Source organism: Fukomys damarensis, unplaced genomic scaffold, assembly GCF_012274545.1.
Source record: "Fukomys damarensis isolate Sample0158 unplaced genomic scaffold, DMR_v1.0_HiC HiC_scaffold_39, whole genome shotgun sequence".
Classification (NCBI taxonomy): Eukaryota; Metazoa; Chordata; class Mammalia; order Rodentia; family Bathyergidae; genus Fukomys; species Fukomys damarensis.
Window position 1 is genome coordinate 77,819,653 of NW_022900951.1, and position 25,712 is coordinate 77,845,364.

The following is a 25,712-nucleotide window of genomic DNA, read 5'->3' on the forward strand; positions in this document are numbered from 1 at the left end:
GTTCCCTTCTCCTCTCTAGGCACTTTCTTTAAGTGATACAAAGTTTAGATATTAAATTAAAACTTGAACCAAAATCTGTATTTTTATTTCTTATGTCAAATAACTGCACATTATAACAAGTTACCTTCTAAGGTGCTACATGCCAAACGTCAAGCTGTCTCTAGGACAGGTAAAACCAAAACTTACCCTGCATACACAGATTCATCTTACACATTGCTCTGCCTGGCCCAACCCCAGGAACTATAAACTCCTTGATGACAAAGATTATTCAGCATTCAATTTTGCAAAACCTTCTGGAAACAGCCACAGACCTTGATACATAGGTGTTCAATTCCACAGAGATAAAGTTAACTGATTCTGTGAGCAGATATGGCTGACTGAAGCACTAAAGTGTGACATAAACACTTTGCATCAGAGAATGTGCAAGCAGAGTGAATCTCCAAGTGTGTAATTAACAATCTAGTGACTACTAATGAGAAAGAGAATTTGATACTGTGCAGCACCAACCACAAATTAACAAGCAGCAACCCATGTAAGGGAACCTAATACTCTACATATTGTGGAAGGAAAATCCTACTAGGCAGTGAGATGTAAGGGAATCTAATCTGCTATGAATGGAAGGCAGCCTAATAAGGTTTGATGTGGTTGGAAATTCAATGTACTGCAGTAGAAGGAAACCAAATACAGAGCAGTAGTAAAGAAAAAATAATCTTTGATGATTAGCCAGACTGGTCAATGGAAGTTTCTTTTGTCCTAAAAGTACAAAACCAAACAGGATAAGCATACAGCCCAGGATTGCAAGTCCTTCAAGAAAGAACAGAAATGATCATGACTATAAAAATGCTTTCCTGAAATTGTTCATTTATACCACACAAACCAAAGTGTAGCCTGGTCCCAACTCCCAATCCTACTCTAATTGCACAGAAGCCATACAACAAAGAGCAAGCTGGCAGCAACACTTGCTCCATAAGAAACAGTTACTGTGTTTAATGTCCTTTAGATTATTAGTGTTTTGTTGGCACAAAAAGCGAGAATATGTCTATTGAGTTCACAAGTTAACATGTAGTCTTCCCATGTGGATCTTGAAAATGAGAAAAGTACCCCAGTGGGAAAAGCTGGAAAATGTTTCAGTGGGGCATCAAACCATTGTATTAAATAACCTGTTCTTCAGTATGTGCAATTCTTTTTCAAGCTTGCTAACACTAAGGAAATTTGCATGAAAAATGGCCTTTAGAGAGTCATCACTATTATTTCTGAGGAACTGTAACTGTGCCTGATGTTTGACAATAGGCAGAATATGCTAAACTAAGCCTTGCCTGTTGCCGTGTATAGTCATCATTATGAGACTAGTTGATTATCAGGTGCACTGTACCTGTATTAATATGCTAGACTATATAGCCACCACCAGTCAGACAATTCTATATGGCACCTGAATCATTTGAGCAAACTAGAACAAATGTCAAGGAGACTGGCAATAGGGTCAGATGAATGTGAAGGGTGGAAGTTTAGTAAGAAGACTGTATGTACTCAGGCTGGGGATTTAGCTCAGTGGTGCCGCCGCCTGCCTTGCAAGTGCAAGGAACGGAGTTCGATCCTTGGTACGAGAAAAACAAAAGAAGAAGATTGTACTCACCTGCATACCGCCTTACTCCCTACAGCTGGGCCTCGGATTTCTTCTCTAATCATGTCATTGTTACAAACAAATCGTTAATTTCATCAGCACTGCCATGCCAAGACAACTTTGGAGGCAGTTTAAAGTAGTTCTCTGCCTCTCACGCACCATCCACAAAACTGTCAAAGACGTGTGGATCGTTCTCGGTGGCCAGTGATTTTGGAGGCAGATAGGTCACAGCTAGATTCTCTGACCTTGGGCAGAATGAAGAGGGCATATAGTAAAGAAGAGACAGTCCTCTTTGGGCTTCAGCAAGGGGCAGATTCAATAAAGAAATCAGATTAAGGAAGATGCTGTATCTCCCCCTGGCTACATCATCTTCATTATTAGGATATGTCAAGAAGCAGGGCAGCTGCTAGTAGGACAATAGCCTGGGGAAAACTGAGAAGCCCAGGCTGTCTGCTTTGCTACTGGAAAAATGAGTCCTTTCCAGATGAGTCACATAAGGTACCAGCAACTCTGAGATGTGACACACACACGCACACACACACACACACACACACACAACTTTCCTCTCAGAACTTAGGAACACAATCGTTTTCCATTTTTATCTAGACAGTAGCTTTTATCCACTTTTACAAAATAGGCAGGTAATGCTTGTCCTTGATGGGAATATTACAAAGAAAAAAAAAGGTCAGAATGCATCCCTGCCTCTGAGGAATGTAAAGATGAGATAAAGAAAACGAAATTACTGTGGCCAGAAGAGACTACTGCATATTTTGGTGCGTCTTTGCGCCCTCTGCTGACTATCAAAGGGAATTTCACAGAAAAAAAGCAGAAAAACTGGCGGGGGGAGGAGGGGCGCCACTCAGCCTGGACGCAGGAAATAAAAAAGAAGCCTTTTTTTCTCTAGGATCAAGTGCTATATCTAGAAGGAAAAGGAAGAAGAGGAATTCCTTGTATTCCTATTAATTGAGAGCATTCAAGAAAGAGAATCATAAATATTGTCTTGATCCTACACTGCTTCCACGTTTTGAATGATACTAGTTACACCTCACAGGACCTATGAACATCACCTTAAAGAGCAGCGTCTGCACACCACCTCCGAACTTTGCAGGGAAGGGGAAACACGGATAATAAAGGCCAATGATCAAGACTGAGAATGGATCTGAACCACAAATCATCCACTTGAAGCTGACTGTGGGATGCTTCTTTCTTTATCTTGAAATCAATTTTTCCCATGGCTGCTTTTCGAAATGAATTTGCTTTTTGCAAAATTCGTGGTAGACCTAAGTGACCACTACCATTGTCAACCCCATTCCACTGTTTTAATCACTAGCTATATCTTGGATTGTGGACTTCAGCACTCAGGATCAGATTCAGACCATCTTCGGGGAAAGGATGGCTTCCCGAGATTGAGCCAAGAATGTAATTCCAGATATGTATCTTGACAGTCACAATATCCCTCCATCTCAGGTTTCCAACACCTTCCTGTCACTATACTTTTTGGCCTTACATCTCCTGCTTATCCTTCGAGGATAAGCTCAAATATCACTTCTCTAATCTCCCAAACTAGATGAAATTCTCCCATTTTTTCTCTTTCATAAGAATAGGCTCTTTTCTATCATAGCATTATAATATTATATTTGTAGTGTTTGTCTCTCCACTCCGTGAAAGTGGGGGCTACATCAGTTTTGCTAACCACTGTAGTATCTAAAAATAAGGTAGGCACTGGGGGAAAAGATATATAATTAATTAAATATATATTCATAGCCAAAATAAACCATTCTACATCAAAATGATTTGTTAATGTTGACATAACACTAAGAAAGTATGTTGAAACACTTACCCAGTCTGTGTATTCTGGTTCTGTTTCTTGCTCCTCCCAAACACTCAGATAAACTTAAATCACTTTGAGAGAAGTTGGCATAAGTCTTATACCACAGCCTGTGTTCTGCTTTAATCACCTTTAATTTTGTTTTCAAATTCCAAAGCAAAAGACTCTTCTTTGCTACAATTTATCACTGGAAGTGCATATGCTATGTTTAATTTTGCAAACCAAGAAGTCAATAAAACATTATATCGATAATATAATTTCACTGTATGCCACAAATAGGGCATCAGTTGATGCTGAACCAATTAATATTGAATTAACAGTCACATCAGATATTTACGAAGTCTGCTCTTCACCAACAAAATGATTCAGATTAATTTGATCTGTTTCTGACCTCTTAAGATTCTAAGCAATTTTTTGCCCACTTTGAAATATTTTCTATAAGGCATCTGACTAAACTGTACTCAGTGTAATATATAAATCCATCATAAATCCTATTATTTTATAATTTCTTATTGCTGGTATAAATAAGTAAATAAGTAATATTACCTTGGCTGCAAATGCTTAACTTGGGTAAAAAATATCCAGAAAGTCTTAGCTTCCTAGAACTTCACATACCTGACAACAGTGAATACAATCCACCAACGCAGACATTCAAAGTCACAAAAGACAGCATAATTTGACAAAATGAAACTCCAGGAAGACTAAGCCTTTTGTGGTCATTGAAGACAGATTTTTTTTCTCTACTACTCAAGACAGGGAAATTAAATTTCATTCAGGGTTAATGTTATTTGATTTTCCGTGGAGGGCATTTTCTCCCTGTGGCTCTTTCCTTGCACCAAGAGAAAGTAAAGCTCATAGAATATTTAAGGTGGACAGTCAAGGCTATGGAGCACAATGTATACGATCCACTTTTCTCTACTACATTGTTATCAATCGCTGAATTATCTTTTGTCTAAATAAGAAAGCAAAATCAAAGTGTGGGGACCAATTCAGTGCAAGAAACAGCTTCTAAAATTGCTTTAAAAGAAACTATCCATCTGAAATGAATCATTAGGTAAGCTCTGTATTTTGTGCATTTCACAATAGTTAGGATGATGTAATATGAGCAATTACACACAAGCAACTAGAAAGCAGTTGTCAAAAATAGCTACAGTGCAGCTGAGGTTTTCTCTGGGTCTGTGGTTTACAGCAAAGCAACAACCTCCTCTATGTACAAAGCCACTACAAATTCAAAAGAAACCCTCAGCTGCATTTGGATATCATTTTAAGTATCCATGCATGGATTTCTACTCTATAAGCTAGAGAAGGAAAAAGATCAACCCATACTTAACTGAACAGAAAGAGGCTTATAATCAACATCCTGACTCTATAGGGGAAAATATATATTCATTTAAGAGAGCAAACTGGTATGTCAGGGTGACATACAAAGTGATTAAGAAATAGTTGCAATCAGCTACCCATTTGTTGGCAAAGATTCACTTACAGTGAGAAAATGTTTACCACAGTTCACACACTTCATTCAAGATAAATATTATAGTAGAAAATGAAGCTTTTGTTCCCTTCCCTTCACCAAGCCTCCTGGCCCTTACTTAAAGCCCTCCAAAAATATGGATTGGTTCCTGAGTGGCTAGAGTAGAATTTGAGTCCCTGGACTAGACCATTACATTTCATGCAAAAAATTGAGAACATAGTATAAAATTCCCCTAAACAAGAGATATCAGGAGTCGGTTTTCTGGATGGAAGAAGATATGCCTGAGACAGAGCAGTCCTTGGAACATGAGCTCAAAATTTTCTCTACAAAAAGTGGCTATGTAAAATTCATCTGTAAGTCACTTGCATGAAAGAAAGAAAGAAAGAAAAATCAGTGGCCCTTAACCGAGCCCAGGTCTGCAGAAGCAGTAGGTCACAGGAGAATAAAGGATTGGGGCAGTATTTATTAAAGTGCAGGTCACAACCTCAAGGCAGTGGTCCATGAAATTGTCATCTCCAGAACTTCCTAGCTAATGAAGATGGCCAGCACAGAGTCACGCAGGGGAAAAGTTGAAAAATCCCAGATTAAGAACTAAATGGATATCCACTGACTCTAGTAAAAAATATAAAAGGGTAACATCAGAGAAAAAAAAAAGGCTTTGGGCTTGCTTACAACCACATCCGGATAACTCTGATTCATGCAGGGCCTCCTGCATCTTCACAGTTGAAGTGTGGGTGGGTGGATGTCATAACAAAGAACAACAAGGAACCGTAAATGAGCCACTACTGAAAAAATAAATAAATAATATGTCTTTTAAAGGAGTTTGTGTGACTAAAAGTAGAAGAGTATCCTGGGGTATAATTTATGAGTAGTAACGTAGTGGAGGCAAATTAAAAGTTTTCCTTAATTTCATAATTGGATTGTGTTGCTCTTTACAGTACATTGCTAGAGGTGCTAAGAATCAGACTGTATCCTTCCAGATACAGAGGTAAAAATTAGACATCTTATTAGGCAAAAAGAGATGATGATAAGAATAGCTACTTAGCACTTGCCGGAGGCACTAGGTGCCAAGTGCTTAAACACTCATACTGAATGCTTACAAAAATTTATGAGGTATATACTATTGTTTTTGTTTTATAAATGACGATGCTGAAGTACAGAGAGAATGTAGTGTCCCTAATGTCATTCAGCTACTGATTCTACCTTCAAAGAAACAAAGATGCATTAAAGCAAAAAACTATTCTGTGAACACTCAAGTGACAATGTCTGAAAACAAGAAGGGCTTAAGATAAAATACAGATGCAAAAGTTAAGAGCTCTCCTACATATTGTATCAGCTTTATCTAATTAGAAAATGTAAGGAAGAAAGCTCATTAAAAATAACTGTAAAATGCCAGAAGAAAAACCTTAATAACAAATGTAAAGAATACTATATAAATGTACTGATATTAGACTGTAATGTGACTAAATGGAACAAGGTAGATTTTTCCTAGATAAAAGGCAAGACATTCTACATGTCTTCATCCAAAACTTAACATTTTGGTATATCTCCAATAAAAAGTCCAACATAATAAGTTTGAAAATGAACATGATTTGAAATTTCTTCTGAAAAAAAAAAACAGAAAAGCTAAAAATGCTTAAAAAACAAAAGGATAAGCTGAGCACAATGGCACGTGCCTGTAATTCCAGTAGCTCAGGAGGAGAATTCAAGGTCAGTATGGGCAAAATAACAACAGCCCATCTCAAACAAACAAATGAAAACCAAAGCAAAGAAAAACCAAAGAATAAAGAGAAACTAGCCCTGTCTATTAAAATACGTAAGGCATTAATTATTAGACTGGTGTCATTGTTGTACAAGAGTAAACAAGCAAATAAGTGGAAAATACATTAATAGGTTAGAAAGTTCTTAAAACACATAAAAATTTAATTTTAAGACACACCAGATTCCCCGGTTCCCCTACCCATTTGAACACTTTCTTACTATTTCACAATATCTATTATACATTTTGGTCCTCATTTACACTTTTAGTTTCTCACATCAGAGAAACAATGTGGTATTTACACGTGTGTCTGACTTATTTCACTTAAGAATACAGTCAACCAAGGAAGCGGGTAGGGGACAAGAAGATAAGGAAAGGAAAAAAATGAGAAAAGAAGGAAAAATGGAAACTAAGCTTTGGTAAAATAAAAGGGGAAAGAGAGGTTGAAGGGAGGGTGTGTGAATAGGAAAAAATAAGAATCAAGAAATATCACATACAGGTACAAATTCCCTATGATGAATGTGATCATTAGGTACACCTAAAATATATCAATAAACCTAATTTAAAAAGACACCAGAAAGCACTAGGAAAGAAAGAAAAATAAACAAAAAATAGTGCAAAGTAAACCAATTAACAAGTTAGAAAAATATTTCTAAATCATTTCCTCCATATTTTAATGAATTAAACTTTTAATTTAAAAAAATCAAAACCACTGGAAAATGTAGTTCATATAATTTCTAGCACTTGCTCTGGCCGCACATGTACTAAAATTGGATTGATATAATTTCTAGTTTAAAAACTCATATACTGAAAGCAATAGAAGAGATCCCAACTAAATAGATAGGTAAAAGTTTCTATATAGTGATTCCAAAAAATGAAGTCAAAAATAAGCATAAAAAGTATTAAAACTCATGCATACAACTACCTTCAAGTCTTTCCATAAGTGAAACAAGGAATTTATTTTGTATGATACATAGAGATGGCTCTTCATTGACATATTATTTGAAATATCAATAATCAAATCAATTTTCTTAGTAAAGAAATACAATTTGAAGCTAAAATGAGATACACATTTTTATATATGAAATCAATTTTTCTCTCCACTATACCCCCTACTTTCTCATTTGCTCTTCTCCCAAAATGTACCCATTAAAATTAATTCCATTTATCCATCATATCATTTCATGTACATATAAACCAAAAAAATATACATTCTTTTTCTCCTTCTTTTATCACAGAAGTAATAGTACTGTAGGGCCTACACATTTTCCTGACACTTCCCTCCCTTTACTTAGTTAACAATAGAGATTTTTTTCCATATATCAATATATAGATAAATGTTTTTTAAGTTTTCTATTGCTAACCACACATATTGCTTCCAGTTCCAATATTTCAAAAAATATGTGAATGAAAAACCAAATAATTTATATATAGTTCTAGATATTCTCTATATTTATATATAGAATATATATGTATATGTATATTTATTTATTAAGCATGTTAGTTCTAGATACTCTATATTTATATATAGAATATATATGTATATGTATATTTATTTATTAAGCATGTTTGCATGATGAATTCCCTAAAAGTAGATTAAAGGGTATATTTTTTTATAAATTTGAGAGAGATTGTCAAAGTACCCTCCACTGGACCTCTACCAATTTTTACTCCCACCAAGAATGTACAAGAATCCCTGTTTTCCCATAGTTTTATCATATAGGCAGATACTACAATGCATTCACTTCAACATGACATTAATAGATGTATCTTTAAAGATATTGATCAACTGATTGAGATTACCATTTGTTGCAAGGGGATTTTTCTCTATTTATAATTTCCCTCATAGCTCAGTCTTCCTAATATTAGCACAGGTTATGAAGAGCATCTCAGCCAATATTTTGTTCTTGGGTCCTAGGCTACTGCAGCCATGGGGAGTAAAGGGTGGAGGATATTTCAATGCCATTCGGCCTACACACAATCCGTAAACAAGCTCTGAATCAGGCCTTCACAACATCATATACAGTGACACATCTTTAGTAGTGCCTTTCTAGACCTAGTTTCAAACCCTCAAGGACTGACAAGTGTAAATAGAATCAGAACTCAATAAACTAATGTCCTTACTTTTGATCTACCACTTTTTGGAGTTTTATATTCACTTAGCTCAGTGGTTCTGCCACCTGCTTCATAAGCACAAGGATCTGAGTTCAATCCCCAGTACAAAAAAAAGAAAAGTGGTGATATAAATTTACAGAGTACTGCTTCTTTGTTTTCATCTGGAGCACTGCTTAACCATATTAACTTTTCTAAATCCTTGCTCACAGGCAATGAAATATTTTAATTTCCTGGAAATTCTTTTGTAATACTAGCAATCTCATCTTTAAAGACATAAAGGAAAAATCTAAGTCTTTTCTTAAATTGCTTCATAAACAAAGATCAAACACTCTTAGTATTTCTTTAAATGAAGACTTTTACAATAAGGAACTTAGAAAAGAGACAGGGAGGAATTCCTCTAAATTTTTAATCCCTTCTGTGCCTGCACATACACACACAAAAAATGCAAATGCAATAGACATATTATTTCCATTAAATGCTTCATGTTAACACATGAGCAAACTTAGCTGAATTGAAACGCATTTAGCTAAATGGTGGCACATAATAGAAATATAGTCCTTCTGAAGGCTCCATTTATCCAAGGGCCAGACTACAGAATAAGGCTGCAGATGGTTTCTGCTACCAGACAAATACTTTATCCACCATCAAGCTAATGCTGTACAGAGTTCTCATCTACTAGCTATAGGGTGGGAGTGTGGCATCTGTGTGTGTGTGTGTGTGTGTGTGTGTGTGTGTGTATTTACATGAGAATTTTCTTTCTTTTCCATTGAGTTTATAAGTACTTTTAGGTATACAGTACAGTTACATTCATCATTGGGATCTTGTATCTTTACATGACAGGTCTTCTTAGTTCTCATTTTTTCCCCATACCCCTGTTCTCCCTTTGGAGAATTTTCTTAATAGCTAAATAGTTCTTACATGCATCTGTGTGGGGCCACTGAATTAAGCATTTTGCAATTAAGTAGTATAGTATGTGAGACACTGTAAAGAAATATTAGAAAGGATGCTAGTGTTTGCATTTAAACTGGTGAAAGCTAGGCTACTAAATAGGAAAGCAATGAAATTTGCTTTTCTTAAAAAGGTTGAACTCATTTCACTGGGATGAAAAAAGTACATTTCTTCAAGGTTGATTTTGAAATTTGTAGGATCTCAGTGACCATAGACTCATTAACTCTTGCTTTTTTGTTTGTTGCAAATTGTGGAGGACTATGATATTAAAGTCATATGTATCTCAGAACCAAGAAATAGGTCCATGAAATGATGGACAATATAAAATATCCCCAAAACAGAAAAAGTATTTTGCCAAAAGTTGTCCTTCAGTAAAGCTTATGTCATTTTTGTAGTGTTAAAAATCTGTATAGGATGTATGTGAACGTTATTATTTTTAAAACTCTCATCCTAAAAATAAAGCTTGTAAGCAAGAGGTCTAATAATGACATGATACTCTACATAGAAGACCCAAAAAACTCTATCAAATGACTTCTAGATTTAATAACCAAATTCAGTAGCATAACTGGATACAAAGTCAACACTCAGAAATCAATAGCCTCCATGTACAAAAATAATAGACTCACCAAACTAGAAATTAAGGAAACAACATTCACAATAGCACCAAGAAAAATGAAATACTTAGGAATCAATCTAAAAAAGAAAATAAAAGATCTTTACATTGAAAACTCCAGTACTCTGAAAAAGGAGATTGAAGAGGATATCACAAAATGGAAAGATATCCCTTGTTCTTGGATAGGCAGAACCAATATAGTGAAAACTGCCATACTTCCAAAACTGTTATACAGATTTAATGCAATCTCAATCAAAATAGCAATTGGATACCTCATAGAGCTAGAGAAAACAATACTAAAATTCATTTGGAACCAGGAGATCTGGAATAACAAAATCAATTCTGAGCAAGAATTGCAAGGCAGAGGGTATCACAATCCCTGACTTGAAATTGTATTACAATGATACTGATTTAAAAAAAAAAAAAAAAAAAAAACAAGAACCTAAAGAACATGGAACAGAATAGAAGATAAAGAAACAACTGTGAATACATTCAGCCACCTTATCTTTGAAAAAGGAGCCAAACACCTTCACTGGAAGAAAGATAGCTGCTTTAAAAAAATGATGCTGAAAAAAACTGGTTTTCTGCATGCTGAAGCTTAAAACTGGATCCATATCTCCCACCATACATTAGACTAAAATTGAAATGGATCAAGATGTACATATTAAAACAGAAACACTTAATCTTCTGAAAGAGAGAATAGGTAAAACTCTTGAAGATATAAATATAGCCAAAAACTTTATGAAGAAAATCCCGATCACACAGGAAATATTACAAAGAATCAACAACTGGTATCTCATCATATTAAAAAGTTTTTGCACAGCAAATGAAACCACAGAGTGAAGAGACAGCCAACAAAATGTGAAAGAATTTTTACTAGCTATTCCTCAGGCAAAGGACTAATAACTAAAATATATAAAGAACTATAAAAACCAACCCTCAAATTTAAAGACCTCATCCAAAATGGGCATCTGAAATGCATAAACCCTTCTGAGATGAAGAAGTAGAAATGGCATATAAATATATTAAAAAATGTACATCACTGGTCATTCTAGAGATACAAATTAAAATAACTCCAAGCTTCCATCTCACTCCAGAAAAAAATGGCTACATTCAAGAAATCAACCAATGACGAATGCCAGTGAGGCTTTGAGGAAAAAGGAATCCTTTTCAACTGTTAGTGGGAGTGTAAGTTGGTGCAACAAATATGTAAATCAGTATAGAGATTCCTCAAAAACCAAAACTAGAATTCCATCTGACGTAGTTATTTCTTTCTTCTTATTTTTTTGTGGCACCCCGGATTGAACTTGGGACATTGTGCTTGTGAAGCAGGGGGCAGAACCACTGAGCTAAATCCCCAACCCACCTCCTTTCTTGACCTTTTCCTGAAAAAGTTAAAAGCATCAAATTAGAGTGGTATATGCACAAGCATGTTTATAGCAGCACAATTTGTAAAAGCTAAATCTTGGAAACAGCCCAAATGCCCATCAATGGATGAATGGATAAATGTGGTTTGTATATATAATGTAGTACTACTCAGTCATAAAAAGGATAAACAAGATAAATCTACTTTTATGAGAGTATATATAGGAACAAGAAGGAGGAAAATATTTGTCATAATATTATTTATCATTGTTTAATGGTAAACTTTGAAGAATTATTTTAAAAATATGAACCTTTATATCTATTATCATTTAAGAGGAACCTCCAAAAATAAAGAAGAAAAATCAGAAGAAATCTGCTATGATTGGATTGAAAAATGAACGTAAGGAACATATTTTGTCTGTTCTGCCTCAGAACAACTTACATATCCTGCCTATACCATCTCTTTGGCCCTTCATATTTACCATATGAGGTATAATAAAATATATAAATGGTAATTTAAAATTTTTAAATTTGATTACAGTAAAAGACATTGATTAAAGGTATTAATACTCCTTAAAATAATCCCTCTCACTTTAATCACATTGATTCCATCATTCTTGCCATTTTCTGAAGCAGTTCTGAAATCCTCTTTTGTGGTGTGATCAAAAGACAAATATTGGCACCATCCAATGGAAAGGTAGGCTAATAAAAATATTACAATGTGACTTCATCAACTGTGTTCACTAGATCTGGCACCATGCAACTTCTGGCTCTTCCCAAATCAAAATGACCACAAAAACTAAGTATTTGGAAAGGATTCAGAACATCAAGGTAATCACAATGACACTACTAAAGACACTCCCAAAAGAGTACTTCCAGAACTGCTTCAGAAAGTAGCAAAAGTGATGTGTGTTCTAAGAAAGTTTGAAATATTTTGAGGGGGGGGTTAATGGCAATATTTTTAATACGTTTTAATTTAACAGTTAAATTTTTATAAGTAGTTGCTTTTCTGATCTCACAAATAATGTATGTTCAATATAAAATTTGGAAAATTAAAAGTAGATTTAAAAAGTAAAAATCACCTGATTTCCTACAATGTAATATATCATGCCTTGGTAATTTTCCTTCTAGTTATTTTTTCTATGTGTGTATATAGACGTTTTTGTAGACAGTATATATGGCCAATTATATTTTCTGAGTTTTTAAATTTAATACATATTGTGAACATCTTCTGGTATCATTAAATATTCCTCAAGATATTAAATACCTTCATAGTATTCTAGCATATATATATATATATATGGATAGATAGATATAGATATATAGGTATAGATATATAGTATATTCAGCCATTAACATATTTAGATATTTTCAATTGCTTATTTATATAAACTATACTGAGGTTAACACACTTGTACATAAATTTCTATGTAGAGCCAAAATATTTCTTTAATGTAAATTTCAGAAGTAGAAACATTATTTTAGCACTTTTAATATATATTGCCAAATTGCCAGCAGAAACTGCATGTCAATTCCATCAGTTATACTCTACAAAGTAGTGTATCATAATCATGCCCTTGCCTTGCACTATTTTTTAAACTTTGCTAAGTTGATAAATTAAAAATGACATCTTGTATATCAAAATGTTGTCTGTGCGTCCCTTGAGGTGAGGTGATAGATTGGTGAGAACACAGTCCTAGAGACTTTTAAATTCTATTCTGCGCAATCCTGCATTGCTTGACATTTTAGTAATAGCTATGCATAGTTTTTACAATTAAAAATTAATAATGACATTCTAATACTATTATTTGATGATTATGATTAAAATATTTTCATATCTGTTGACTATTTATATATTAATAAACAGATTCTTCATAGAGTTCGAATAATGTAGTACTTGTCAGGGGTTGTGGGTGAAAGAAATTAGATCCTGGTGAAAGAGTGCAAAATTTCATTTATACAAGATAAGTTCTGAAGATCTAATATTCAGTGTAGTGTTTGTAGCTAACAATGTTATTTTGCACTCTTGAAACTTGTGAAAAGCATAGCTGTCACCATTTTAAAAATGGCAACTGTATGTGATGCTGAATACATGGTAATTAGCTTGATTGTGGGTATTCTTTCACAATGGATACATCAAACCATCAAGTTGTATACCTTAAATATGTGCAATTCCACCCCAATAAAGCCAAACACCCAAAATGAATAGACTTTCAACTGCTGTATAAATTTAAAATATTTTCACAGTTTATATTTCTTTTTCATTTAGCCTCTGATATTTTGAAATATACAGGCATTAGTAAATTTTATGTAGTCCTATCTATTGGCTTTTTTCTTTGTTCATTTGTATCGCTTTTATGCTTCTGAAGTCCATGATGGTCTTTTGTTTTCTTCTAATAATTTTATCAAGTTTTCATCTTTTTTTTTTTTTTTTTTTTTTGGTATCGGGAAATCAAACCTAGGACCTTGTGCTTGTGAGGCAGATGTCCACACCACTGAGCTAAATCCCCGGCCCAAGGTTTCATCTTTCATTATTTAAACCATGTGGAATTTATTTGTCATATAAAGGAAAATAATTTTTTCTAATTGCAACCAATTACATGGCACCATTTATTAAATAGATCTTGCTTTCCTCATTGATAGAAAGAAAATACATTTAACCTTTCATCTTGTCTCCTTAGTGAAAATATAATATAGGAGTAGGTACTACTTAAACTTTCACTATATTTCTCAGGCCTGAATATATGTCTGGTAAATAAATGATGATCTGCTGAATGGATAAATGCATGGATATTTTCAAGCCAATGTAGAATCTTTTCAAAAACTTACGTTGGCTTCACCTGAAGTAGCAAGTGGCTCCCTGAAAGAAACAGACTGCCCTGTTGTGGTCAATGCTGCAAAATCCTACTGAATGCAATCTACCAGCCTCCAACATCCACTGGGTTTAATAATTCTGAAATCTAATCCAGTTTAAAAGAAAATCCACCTCATTTTTGTCTCTTGAGTAAAACCCCAAGTGTCCCATATTGATTCTGTAAGGCTCAGTTAGCCTGCTCCTATCATCTGAAATTAAAAATAACAACAACAAAAATACATTTTTATTGAATTCTGGCTCTTTGCTGATAATCTATAGCAAACAGCAAAATGAGCAAAGCCATGCTGAAATGCCTCTCCTGCCAACTAATATCACCAAGAGAATGACAATCACTGAAATATATTGTAAAGCATGAATTGTAGCTAAAATGTGTCTCTCTTGCAAGGTATTAAAATGAGAAAACATTCAAGTCAAAGCTTCAAGCAATTCCATTAGAAGTTGAATAATTTGGTTAGGCTGACTTTATAATCGAATAGAAAGCTACTTATTTCCATAATGTTAGTCTTCAATGCTATAAAAGTTTAGATAATTGATCATGATACATAAAACAGTTCTCAAGAATACCTTACTTAAAAAGAAGATCTCAGTGACTTCTAGGTCTGTGAATTTTTAGGTAGTGTGATAATCAACATAATTTGTATTTAAGTGTATTTGTGTTCTCCTAAAAGGTCTAGTTTGGCAGGCAAAAGGAGTGCATTCCCTATTCATCCCTAGAAGTACATAACAAACAAGGTTAGCACACTCATTGCTGCCTTTATGGCAGAACTCATATTAGACACAGAGACAATTGAATGAAGTTACTGAATTTTGACATAGACACTCACAAAGAATATTACAAACAGAGTAGGTTGCCTTCATTTAAAAGCTAAAGGGCTATCACCTATTGTGTCATCTGCCATAGTTAAGTTCCTTACCCTCAAGAACACCTACAGAACAACCATATCACCACATGGGCTCAAATTTTAAAGCAATCAACTACAAGATATCCTTCAAATCAATGCTGCAAAATTTCACTGAATTACACTCAGAGATGAAAGAGAAACTGAAGATCCCCTGATCCAACTTCTTTATATGTTTTTCCAGGTGTGATGCAGTTTGTCATCTGTTTGGATTTTTCAGAATTCTCCATATCTTAGATTCTGATTTCCTTAATAACAATAAGTTTCAATAAATTAAACCTCCGCTTTTATGAAGTTTTTAATATTTTCATCTATTTTGTTAGTGCTCTGCTGCAGAATTGCAGATTCTTTTTTTTTTTTTGGTACCGGGGATTGAACTCGTACTTGCACTTGCAAGGCAGGCCACCGAACTGCTGAGCTAAATCCCTGGCCCTAAGAATTGCAGATTTCTACAATGTTATTTTTGGAAATATAATGACTCTGAGTCCTTCACATATTAAAGATAGCTGTCCTCATTGAGTATGCTAGGCTCAAATACTGAGAGTAAAATGTTGCACGAACCACACATTTTTTTTATCCCATGTCTCTTATGATACCATGCATAGCCACAAACCTTTGCACTTCCAGATTTTTCTCCATTTTCCATAAGGGCAACATTTTCTTCCTGAGGGCACCTGACAATCAGATATAGAAAGACCATACCTCTAAGATTATTCTAACAATGCCCAGCATCATAGCTTTCACAGTTTACCAACTTTACCTGATTTTGTTCCATCAAATTACCACACAATGTATAGTTTGTACAAAAGCAGCTTTGGGTTTTCTTCCCATTCCAATCATTTCCTTAGTGTATGTTTTACTGCAACAAAGCACACCCCTTCTTCCGTTTTAAAAGAATTGTCAGTAAAAGCAAAAATGAGAAAGAGTGAACTGTAGATATAAGTACACCCATCAAATTAGCAAGCTCACAAGCCACAAAGAAAATTAGTGCTTCATCTCTAACATTTGAGACTTGTTCCTAAAGAGCCATAACTATCATATATTATTTTGTAATTTAAAAATCAGGCAAACTCTCACTATGAAAAAAGTATTAATTAATATAATATCATCATGTTCTCTCCCCTAAGCTGTTGCTAATAACATTAGCATTTGCATACTCTATCACTCAAAAGTTTATATTTAAGAAAGTGGAAATTCATCAGTTAAAGAAATGATCAGCACAACAAATTTATAGGCAACATCAGCGATATGAGTGTAATGTACCCATGTTTTCACCATGACCTGTATACCTGTAACATAGAGAAGTAATTTAGTTTCACAATAAGCTGTTCACTATCACCTATAGCCATATGCACTTTCAGAGCCCTGCCTCCCTTATGCATGGCACTTTTCAAATATGAATGCTGGGTTAAAGACATTTTTAGTTAATAAAAAAATCCATAAAGGTTTAGCCAATCCCCCTGAATGGCGTCTAATATAGTGTTGCTATTTATGTATCTCACTTAGAAATGGTCTTATATCAAATGACCTACACATATGGGCATCTCAAATCATACTTCAGAGAACCAAGTGAATTACAAAGAAAGAGGAAGTCTTGAAACAAAATTAGCTCCAAAAAAAAAAAAAGACAAAAGGAGAAACTAAACCTCAGAAATTAATTTCCAATGAAATAAAAATATTCGCTATAATATATTATTTAGTTGTGATTTACAAACAGCAATAATTACTTGGCTGCTTTCTACTCAGAACTCTCAATTAAAAGTAATCCCAAGGAGAACTACCCTTGGGTTTCATCAAATCAGGGTGTCCTGGCCTCATATTTGGGAAATTATACCCAGCCATGATTAGGATTATGAATATTTCCTGTAAAAAAAAAAAAGCAGGGTCCAAGAATGGGGAAAGAGTCTTTGAAGACATAAAATCATAGACGTGTACAATGAAACCAGCCTGTAAAGGATCTATCACAAAAGTAGATAGGCGAGTGTGAGAAGCAGATGCTGCTTTTCTCCTCCTCCACTACTACATACACACTCCCCTAAAAGTGGTCTAACTTTTAAACTTCCTGCATGTTTATCCAGGGAATCCATTTTGTTCAGAAGAACGAACTACACAATCTCAGAGGAGGTGCCCTTCATGCTCCAGAAATCAGGTTTGGAATGAACATAATCCAAAAATCAAAGCCCGCCAAGGCCGGTGCTGGTGGCAGTGATGGAGAGCAGCTTGCCACAGAACAGCAGCCAGATGGGGGCCCAGTGGGAGAAGCTGAAAACTGGCCACCCGGGCACTTTGACTTAATGGAGCATCAGAATACTATGCACGTGGAGGCAAAATTTAAGTCTGTGACATTAAGAAGCCCTAGTGTTAATTCAAGAATACTGAGCAAGGAGAACACATGCTTGACAGAGAACTTCTTGCCTACTTCAATCTTAAATGGTCTGCTCGAAACTCTCAAGGTAGCTGCTCCTAAAGCCTGTGTGTCAATTTGTCTGTCTCACTCTCACTTTTTTTTCTTGAAAAGTAATTTTCTCCACTCTCACAGGCTGAAGTTAAAAACTGCTTAAGAGAGCCCTTTCATTTTTCCAGAGCAATTCTCATATTCCGTCCAATCCAATGAACTCTCATTGACAGGAGCTTTCAGAACCGGGGACAGCAAAGTGGATGCCATGTTTTTCCATGAATGAGGTGGAGAAGAAAAGACTAAAAGCGTTGAAGACATTCCTGCTGAGCTTCTCTTCTTCTAGCTACAGGCTTATAAAGATTGGAGTAAGGGAAGCAGGGAGGGAGTAATTGTAAATTTTATTTTCTTAGCATATGGAATAAATGTGAAATGTTAACATTTGTTAAATCTCGATGATCTGGCTTTTCTGTATTCTGTGTATGTTAGCTACTGCATAATTGCAATTGTTCAAATTAAGTGAAATTCAGCTAGTATTAGCCAGTGAGAATTCATGAGCCAGATATCAGCCAGAGGAACATCGAACTGGCCCACCTTTCAAAAGTTTTGTAAATCTGTTCCATGTAACAAACATTGCTTTAAGCAAAGAAGATATGTTAAATTCCAGGTGGACAAAGGAAAACAGTTAAGAGGTGCTTATTCACATTATATAAGGACACTTTCCTTTATGAAAAAAAATACTACAGCATTTCTTTAACTATAAAACACTACTACTGTGGTTAATAGGGTCTAATTTCCAGGAAATCAGCTGTCATCAAAGTATATCACCTGGGAGAGCCTCGTCAGGTTTTCTGTTCTGCGACAGAATGAATTTGGAAGCTGCACCACAGGAACAACTGTCAAGCAACATATAATCTAGTTTGACAACAGATATTGTGTGCCTAGACAAGTCATTTACCTTTTCTATAACTCCATTTTCATGACTACAGAGTGCAAACACTGTTCCTTTCTGACAACTCTTCTAGGAATGCTATGAGAAGCTCTGTGGCCTTTACCCAAATTTCTAAGCAAAGTGCTAAAGGGGAGTAAATGAGGTTTCTGTGTGTAAGCCCAGGCTCTCTGAACTGGCAGAGAACTCTTTCTGCAGCTATAATATTTCCCTTGTCATTCCCTAGAGGGCGAACAACTGGGGCAGTCTTAGCCAACTGAGTACACCCACTGGCAGCTGAGTGACCCTGCTCTGCAGCCCACACAGTAAAACACTCCTAACTACACAACAGCCAAAGAGGAAATGTAACTTGAATAGCATTTCCCTCTTCAAACAACTGATCCTCCGGGACTTTCATTTCAAACCTCTCAATTGTTTGAAGCAAGTGAAGCTCACATTAAAGGCCAGTCAGTCACACCTCAAGAAATCAAGCCTCCTCTTGGTGGGGGAAAACGGCTGCATCAGAGCCAACCTCCCATCTTTCACAAACAGGATTCTTGCACAAATGGCTTCATTTATTCACATCTGAGACACTCTATCCAGGCAAGCTTTGCTTCAATTAAGCACTGGAAGAGGAGACACAAATGCAGAGGGGTCAGCGTCTGAAATTCCAAGCAGACACCTTAGGTCCACTGCAGCACCATAAATGAAAGAGCTCATCTCTGCCAGGAGATGACTTCATCATTTTTTAGTCCTCTAATCCCTAGTAAGTTATCCTCTGCACTCCTAGCTCCAGTCTCTGAGCACAGTACACAGGGGCCATAGCCAGACTAGGACAAGCTTAGGATGGGATAGGTCTGCATTGCTCCTACCTTGTGTGACTGACAGGAAAAAAAAACAGGACCCTGGGACTGAAAAGAGGTCTTTTGCTAAGAGGAATTCCATTGTTTCTGATCCCTCTCTGGAAAAAGTCCTGTCTCCAGCCCCCTAGAGAGAGAAATCTCAGGATCATTAGCAAGCATTCAGGCTGAGCTCAACTTTAGTGAAGGTGTATAGGGAGATAGGTGATCTCTAAGGTAACCAGTTAATTGCCAATAAGGAATGATAATAATAAATTAGCAAATACTAATGTAAACTAACTCAGTTCTGCAGCAGTTGCATGGAGACGAAGGAGGAACAGTTTATTCTGGAAGGCATCTTGCAAGTTGATCTCCACTGAGAAATGCATTGCCTCAGCCAGATATGAAACAGACTGCTGAAGACATAATATAGACAATAGGTGGCCCTAGAATATCTGCTGGTACAAGTGGAGACCTTGACTTTTTGAAGAAAAATGCTTGCTTGGAAAGATGTAGACTGCACTGTTTTCTATTACTTCTTCCTACAGCTTGATAGTTATTTTTGACCTTTAAAGATAAGACTTAAATGATTCCAGGATCTCATCATAATAAGAAAACTAAATTTTTTAAAAAGCAAGCTCACTAAAGCATTCATTGATTTGTTTGAATTGAAAGCGATACTTTGTATCATCTCTATGCTATCCAAATGAGCCTCATCATAATCACTAATTTTCTAGTGCTTTCTCAATCTGTCATCTGATAGGTTTGTTGCTCTCCTCAGCTCAGAGTTTCACTCAAATCCCTGCTAATCCTGAAATTTAAAATTTGTTTTAAGTGCTGAAGCATATTAAGCTATTTCATTCTTTCTTTTTATTTTTCTTCAAAGTCTAAATGATGTTTTATTTTCATTATTTCAACTAAGATGGTCATGCATTTAAGTATTTTTATAACTGGATACATTCAATTCAGCCTGCCACGCATGACCTTGTTCTGCAAACTCTCCCACTGCTACACCATCACTATTTATGAAGCTGATGTGTGAGTTACCAGAGCGGAACACACACACAGACACACACACACACACACACACACACACACAAACACACTCATACTCACATACCCTTTAGGATGTCTCTTATTAAAGATGCTAGAGTTTGCCTGTGAAAGGCAGAAAAATAAAGACAAAAATTCAAAATTCATTATTCAAGATTGATCCCTATACAACAATGACTGAGATTCTAGAAGGTCTTGCTTATTTTCATGCAGTCCCTTAGAGGTGTCATCTCAGAAATATACACCAGAAAACTAAATATTTTTTAATGTCTCACTAAAGAGACTGTGTATTTGTACCATTTCACCCCTCCCAAGGGCAGGAAGAGACCAGTTCCAAGGTTCCATTCCCAGTAGAAGAAATGAGTTGTATTTGCTCTCTCTAACAACGACTAGGATTGCCTGATGCCATAAGGCTTGCTTCCATTTCAGAAGATTAGAAGACAGTTCATATACCATACTACAACAGGTCTCTCAAAACAAACTGAAATGTTTCTAGAAATGTCTTAGCAAACCAATAGACCTACTATCCTCTACATTCTCTTCCTTTTTAAACCACCTTTCCTTTCTTCACTTGTTTTCCCCCATACACACACACACAAGCATATTTTCATTTACATACACGTACTAAGCCATAAACTAAGTAAACCAGGATGCCAATGAATGCAGATTTCACCTTGCAATTTAAAAGATACCTGGCATCACTAGTTCTACAAGTTCTCTGTAAATAAGAATATATACTCCATTTTTGCCTCCTCAAATTTGTGCACAAAGCAACAAGATCCACATAAATGACTTACCGACCCTAGGTGACATATAAATAATGATATTCAATTTCTCTAAAATATGAGAACCTAAATTCCAATTAGCTGAACCACTACATCCTCTTTACCTTCACTACCAAACTACATTCAAAATCACATTCCCTGTAGTTTCTAGAGCTCAGAATGTTCAAATGTGGCTAGGTTTGTGCACTGATAGAAAAGTCACTTATAGGGCTCCAGTCTCTGGACTAGAGCCTCAGCTTCAGAAAAAAACCCAAAACAACATAAAGTGACCTTCAATTTAGTACCACCAAAATTTGAGAGTTTAACAGTAAAATTATATATAAATGATGGCAGGACTGTCACAGAAAGATAAGGGAATACTAAGAAGCCAGCAAAGTAACCAGTCATTAGAAACTCTCTTATATTGTTCGGCGGTGAATTGTTGTAGGTGATCTTAGCTTCCCAACTAGAATATGAACTCTCTGAGGGCAAAGTTACATCTTATACTTATTTAAAATTTTCGTGGTACCTGGTGTATACAGCTGAGTACCGTTGAGATTATAAAAATGTTTAATGATTCGATCTAATGTCATGGTGATAAACTTAAGTGGAACAAAGGGGAAGTAGCATATAGTAAGCAGGCTCGGTAGTTGTAACTCCACTGATAAAAAATGCCATTTTGAGTAAGGCCTATAACTGACTCTGCCGATAATGAAGCTCCCCCTTCACTTTGTGACAAACGGTAGCTCAGCAGAGGAACCTAATGTGTTGTGACCTTTGGTCCCAATCTGAAGGGTAAAAATTTAACAAACGCTCAAGAAATAGATGTTATCCTGAATTGAAATTACCTGTTTACTTGTCTGTTTCCATGTAAGATCTCTGGGGTCAAATATCAAATGCTTTATTTTTCTATCCCAGGCAAGCAGCAAACATTCTAAATATGCAATTAATGTTAGTGGGTTGAATTTATGAAAAAACGAAAAAATGTTTTTTTGAAATAATATGAAGGACAATGTAAATAACTATACAGTTTAATAGAGAAATTTCCATAGAATTGCATACTTTTCACATCGTAGCACTTACCGTTCAGTGATAGAATTGCTCAATAAATGTTTTCCTAGATGAACTAATTAATTAATTAAAAAAATTAAGAGGTATACATCAGTATATTATTACCCTAGGAATCCCACAATACACTACGTTAGAATTTAAAATGCAATATTGCAAATCACCTATTTATGTTTTTGTCTCCCCATTAGAACGTGCATTCATTGTCTGTTTCATCACTATAACTCTGGAGCCCAGAGCAGTGCCTTCCAAAAGAGGACACTTGACAAATGTCAGTTGAGTGAATAAATGACTCATTCCTACTCTTCTATAGATTTCATTGGACCTAAGTATCCTATTCAGTCCACATTTGCAGGCTTCCAATATACGCGGATAAAAGGAAAACAGTCATTTTCCCCATGCAGATAAAGGTTTGTAATAGATAAAGGTTAAATGGCCTGGTCTGTGTTCAGCACTGAGTATGTCTGTCCCTTTTCTAAATGGGTTTTACATTGAATTCTCCAAGACCATGTATTGAAGATATACGCTTAATCTCACATTGTCTAGTACATGCTGTCTTACACCTACTGAGCCCTAAGTATCAGATCTATGCGATTTTGTTACACAAGGAGAGAATTTGGTTTTGTGAGTCAAGAAGAGCATCAGAACTGAGACCTTAGCTTTTCTATGTAATTGAAGCATTACTTCGTTCATTTTGCCATTAGGGTAATCTCACAAAGGATATCAAGATCTTAGGTAAATCATACAGTTATAGTCATATGTCTACTGCCATGTATTTCATAGGCACTGGGGATCACATTTCCCTAGTGCCTTGAACTGATTGTATAAATGATAGCTGTGCCCTTTGATTCAATTCTTTTGTCTATCTCCCCAAACAGCAGCACTATCAAAAATTAAATGCCCAACCTTGACATCTTTCACCTCCACTGCTTAATGGCCAGAATGAATAGTCCGCCCACACCATTTGTAAGTCTTATCTGTATAGAGCCAGACTAAATTTATCTTTGGTTACAATACAGGTGCCTAGGGAGACATATTCAGGTGTGCAGGCCATTGCTAATAGCGATTCCCCAATTGTCTACTAAAATATTCCACCATTTAGGGGCACCTATGCATAAGACCTTTTACATTACACAAGGGCATATTCTTTCGAATAACACTGAATGGCACTATACCCATATTATAGATGATGAAACAGAGTACGAAAAATTCGATAGCAACAGGCTATTCTACTACATAGCACTATATTTTTATCTCCATTGCTAAATTATAAGTAGTCCACATGTAATACTCCAAGTAGTCTATGGTCTAGGTTCTAGTAGTATTGAGGGATATTAATTACACTTGAACCTAACTGGCACAATACTAGACTTTCAGTACAACATTACTTATAGAGTTATATTGGTGCTTTTGTTGATAGCAGTACATTAACAGTGTTCAGTAAATATTGCTTTTTTGTCCCATTAGTTCTGGTGAAAATTATATTTTAGGAACTAGGAAATCAATATAAAAATATAAGGCCATTTTCTGAATGTGATAACCTGGGTATATCAGGGTGAATTATTTCTGAGGCAGGAATGTATCACTGAAATAGCACTCACTGGGAAATACAGAACGCTGTGATATATTCTTCTCTCTCTTGATGACTTGCTCTGTGAGTTTCACCAAGTCACTTAGCATCTCTGGACCACTGTTTCATAATCCACTAAAAGTAAATCTATCAAGATGTCTGATTGGGAATATCAAGAAAATAGTTGTGAAGCTATTTTTCCAACTTTCCAATATCCCTTTTATTTATGGCATGGAAGAGAGTATACATTCTCACTGCATCAAATTTCTAACCAAAAAGGGACTTAAGTAATTCATACAAAATGAGATCAACTTAAAAACTATTACTTGTAGCCTTCCACCCATCCACCATCATCTGCTTATCACCCTCCCACCCTGCAATATTTCAATAGCCATCAAACTTCAGACCACATTGTTTTTCTAAAGAGCTTCCATTTGAAAACATCTGTTCACAGTAAAGAGAAACTCAAATACACAGCTACTTCCTAAAATATCCATATTAGTAACAGCTTCGACCTCCTCAAATCTCACACATTATTACGAGAACTGCTAAAAAGTGACTTTTTAAATGTTGCTTGCTGCCCATTAACCAGCTCATCCATATTCTTGGCAAGATGCTGTCAAAGAGAAAAATGGTGTGAAGAGGTAAAAAGCAAAGTGGGCTTTAGGATGCTGAATTCTTACATGATGAACCCCCCCATACATACCCCAGCATGAGAGGGTTCCACTTACTTTTAGTACCACTGGGTGACTTGATCAAAACGACTTGAACTGGCATACTGGTAAACTGACTGTCCAGCATGCCATGTTTGCAATAGCTGATGCAAGCTCAGACAGCTTGGGTTCCCATTCCCAACACCAAAAGCCAATCAAAAGATCTATACATTGGGTTACCACACCCCCACCCCTACCCTACCCCTGCTCCCAAGAATCCCTAGTAGCAAACCCTAAGTGTGAAAATGGGCTGAGGCAGGAAAGTTCTACAAACCCTGTGGGGATGTGCGGGAGAGCAGCCTATGGTGTAGCAGGGAATTCAAAAGGGAGACCTGAGAAGGCCTCACAGAGCTACTTGTTTGCACTCACCTCAGGCAGAGGCACACCATTGATGATTAGATCTGGTTGCTGGGGGCCCTGGCTGTCGAAAGAGTGATGGTAGATGTGGCTGGCAGTCGGATTTCGGGTATTCTGGTTCTCCACATTCAGGAAAGTGCTCTCAGAGCGGCGGCAGCCCAGGGGCAGGGTCTGCTGGTGGTAGTCGAAATAGTTGAGGGAGGAAGTCAGGGAGGAGCAACTGACAACATTCATTTTGTCTGTCTCTTCCACATCCCGAGGCACCAGACGAATGTCATTTTTACTGATTTTTTTCTTCTTACTTGATTTCTTTTGATGCCCATAGGAGTACTCAGCAATTCTATGTGATAGAAAAGGCAGCATGAATCCACAACGCCTTCTTAAATCATACACTGACTAATAAACATTAAGTACCCCAGAGGGTTGCACCCCAATTTTCCTCCAGCCCCTTATTCTGGCGCATTACATCATCGGATTTCTCCCTGTTCTTTTCACATAAGAAAACAAGCTGAGGACCATGAAGTTCCCATA

General features: G+C 36.0%; 1 protein-coding gene across 4 annotated transcripts in view; it reads right to left on the minus strand.

Annotated features, from left to right (window-relative positions):
- Positions 1 to 25,712, minus strand: part of Pcdh19 (protocadherin 19) — a 130,574-nt gene that overhangs the window by 99,219 nt on the left and 5,643 nt on the right. For all 4 annotated transcript variants that reach the window (XM_010623386.2, XM_010623385.2, XM_010623384.2 and 1 more), the window contains one exon: positions 25,194 to 25,521. In XM_010623386.2, the coding sequence (XP_010621688.1) occupies positions 25,194 to 25,521 (328 nt within the window). The remainder of the gene's footprint in view (positions 1 to 25,193; positions 25,522 to 25,712) is intronic.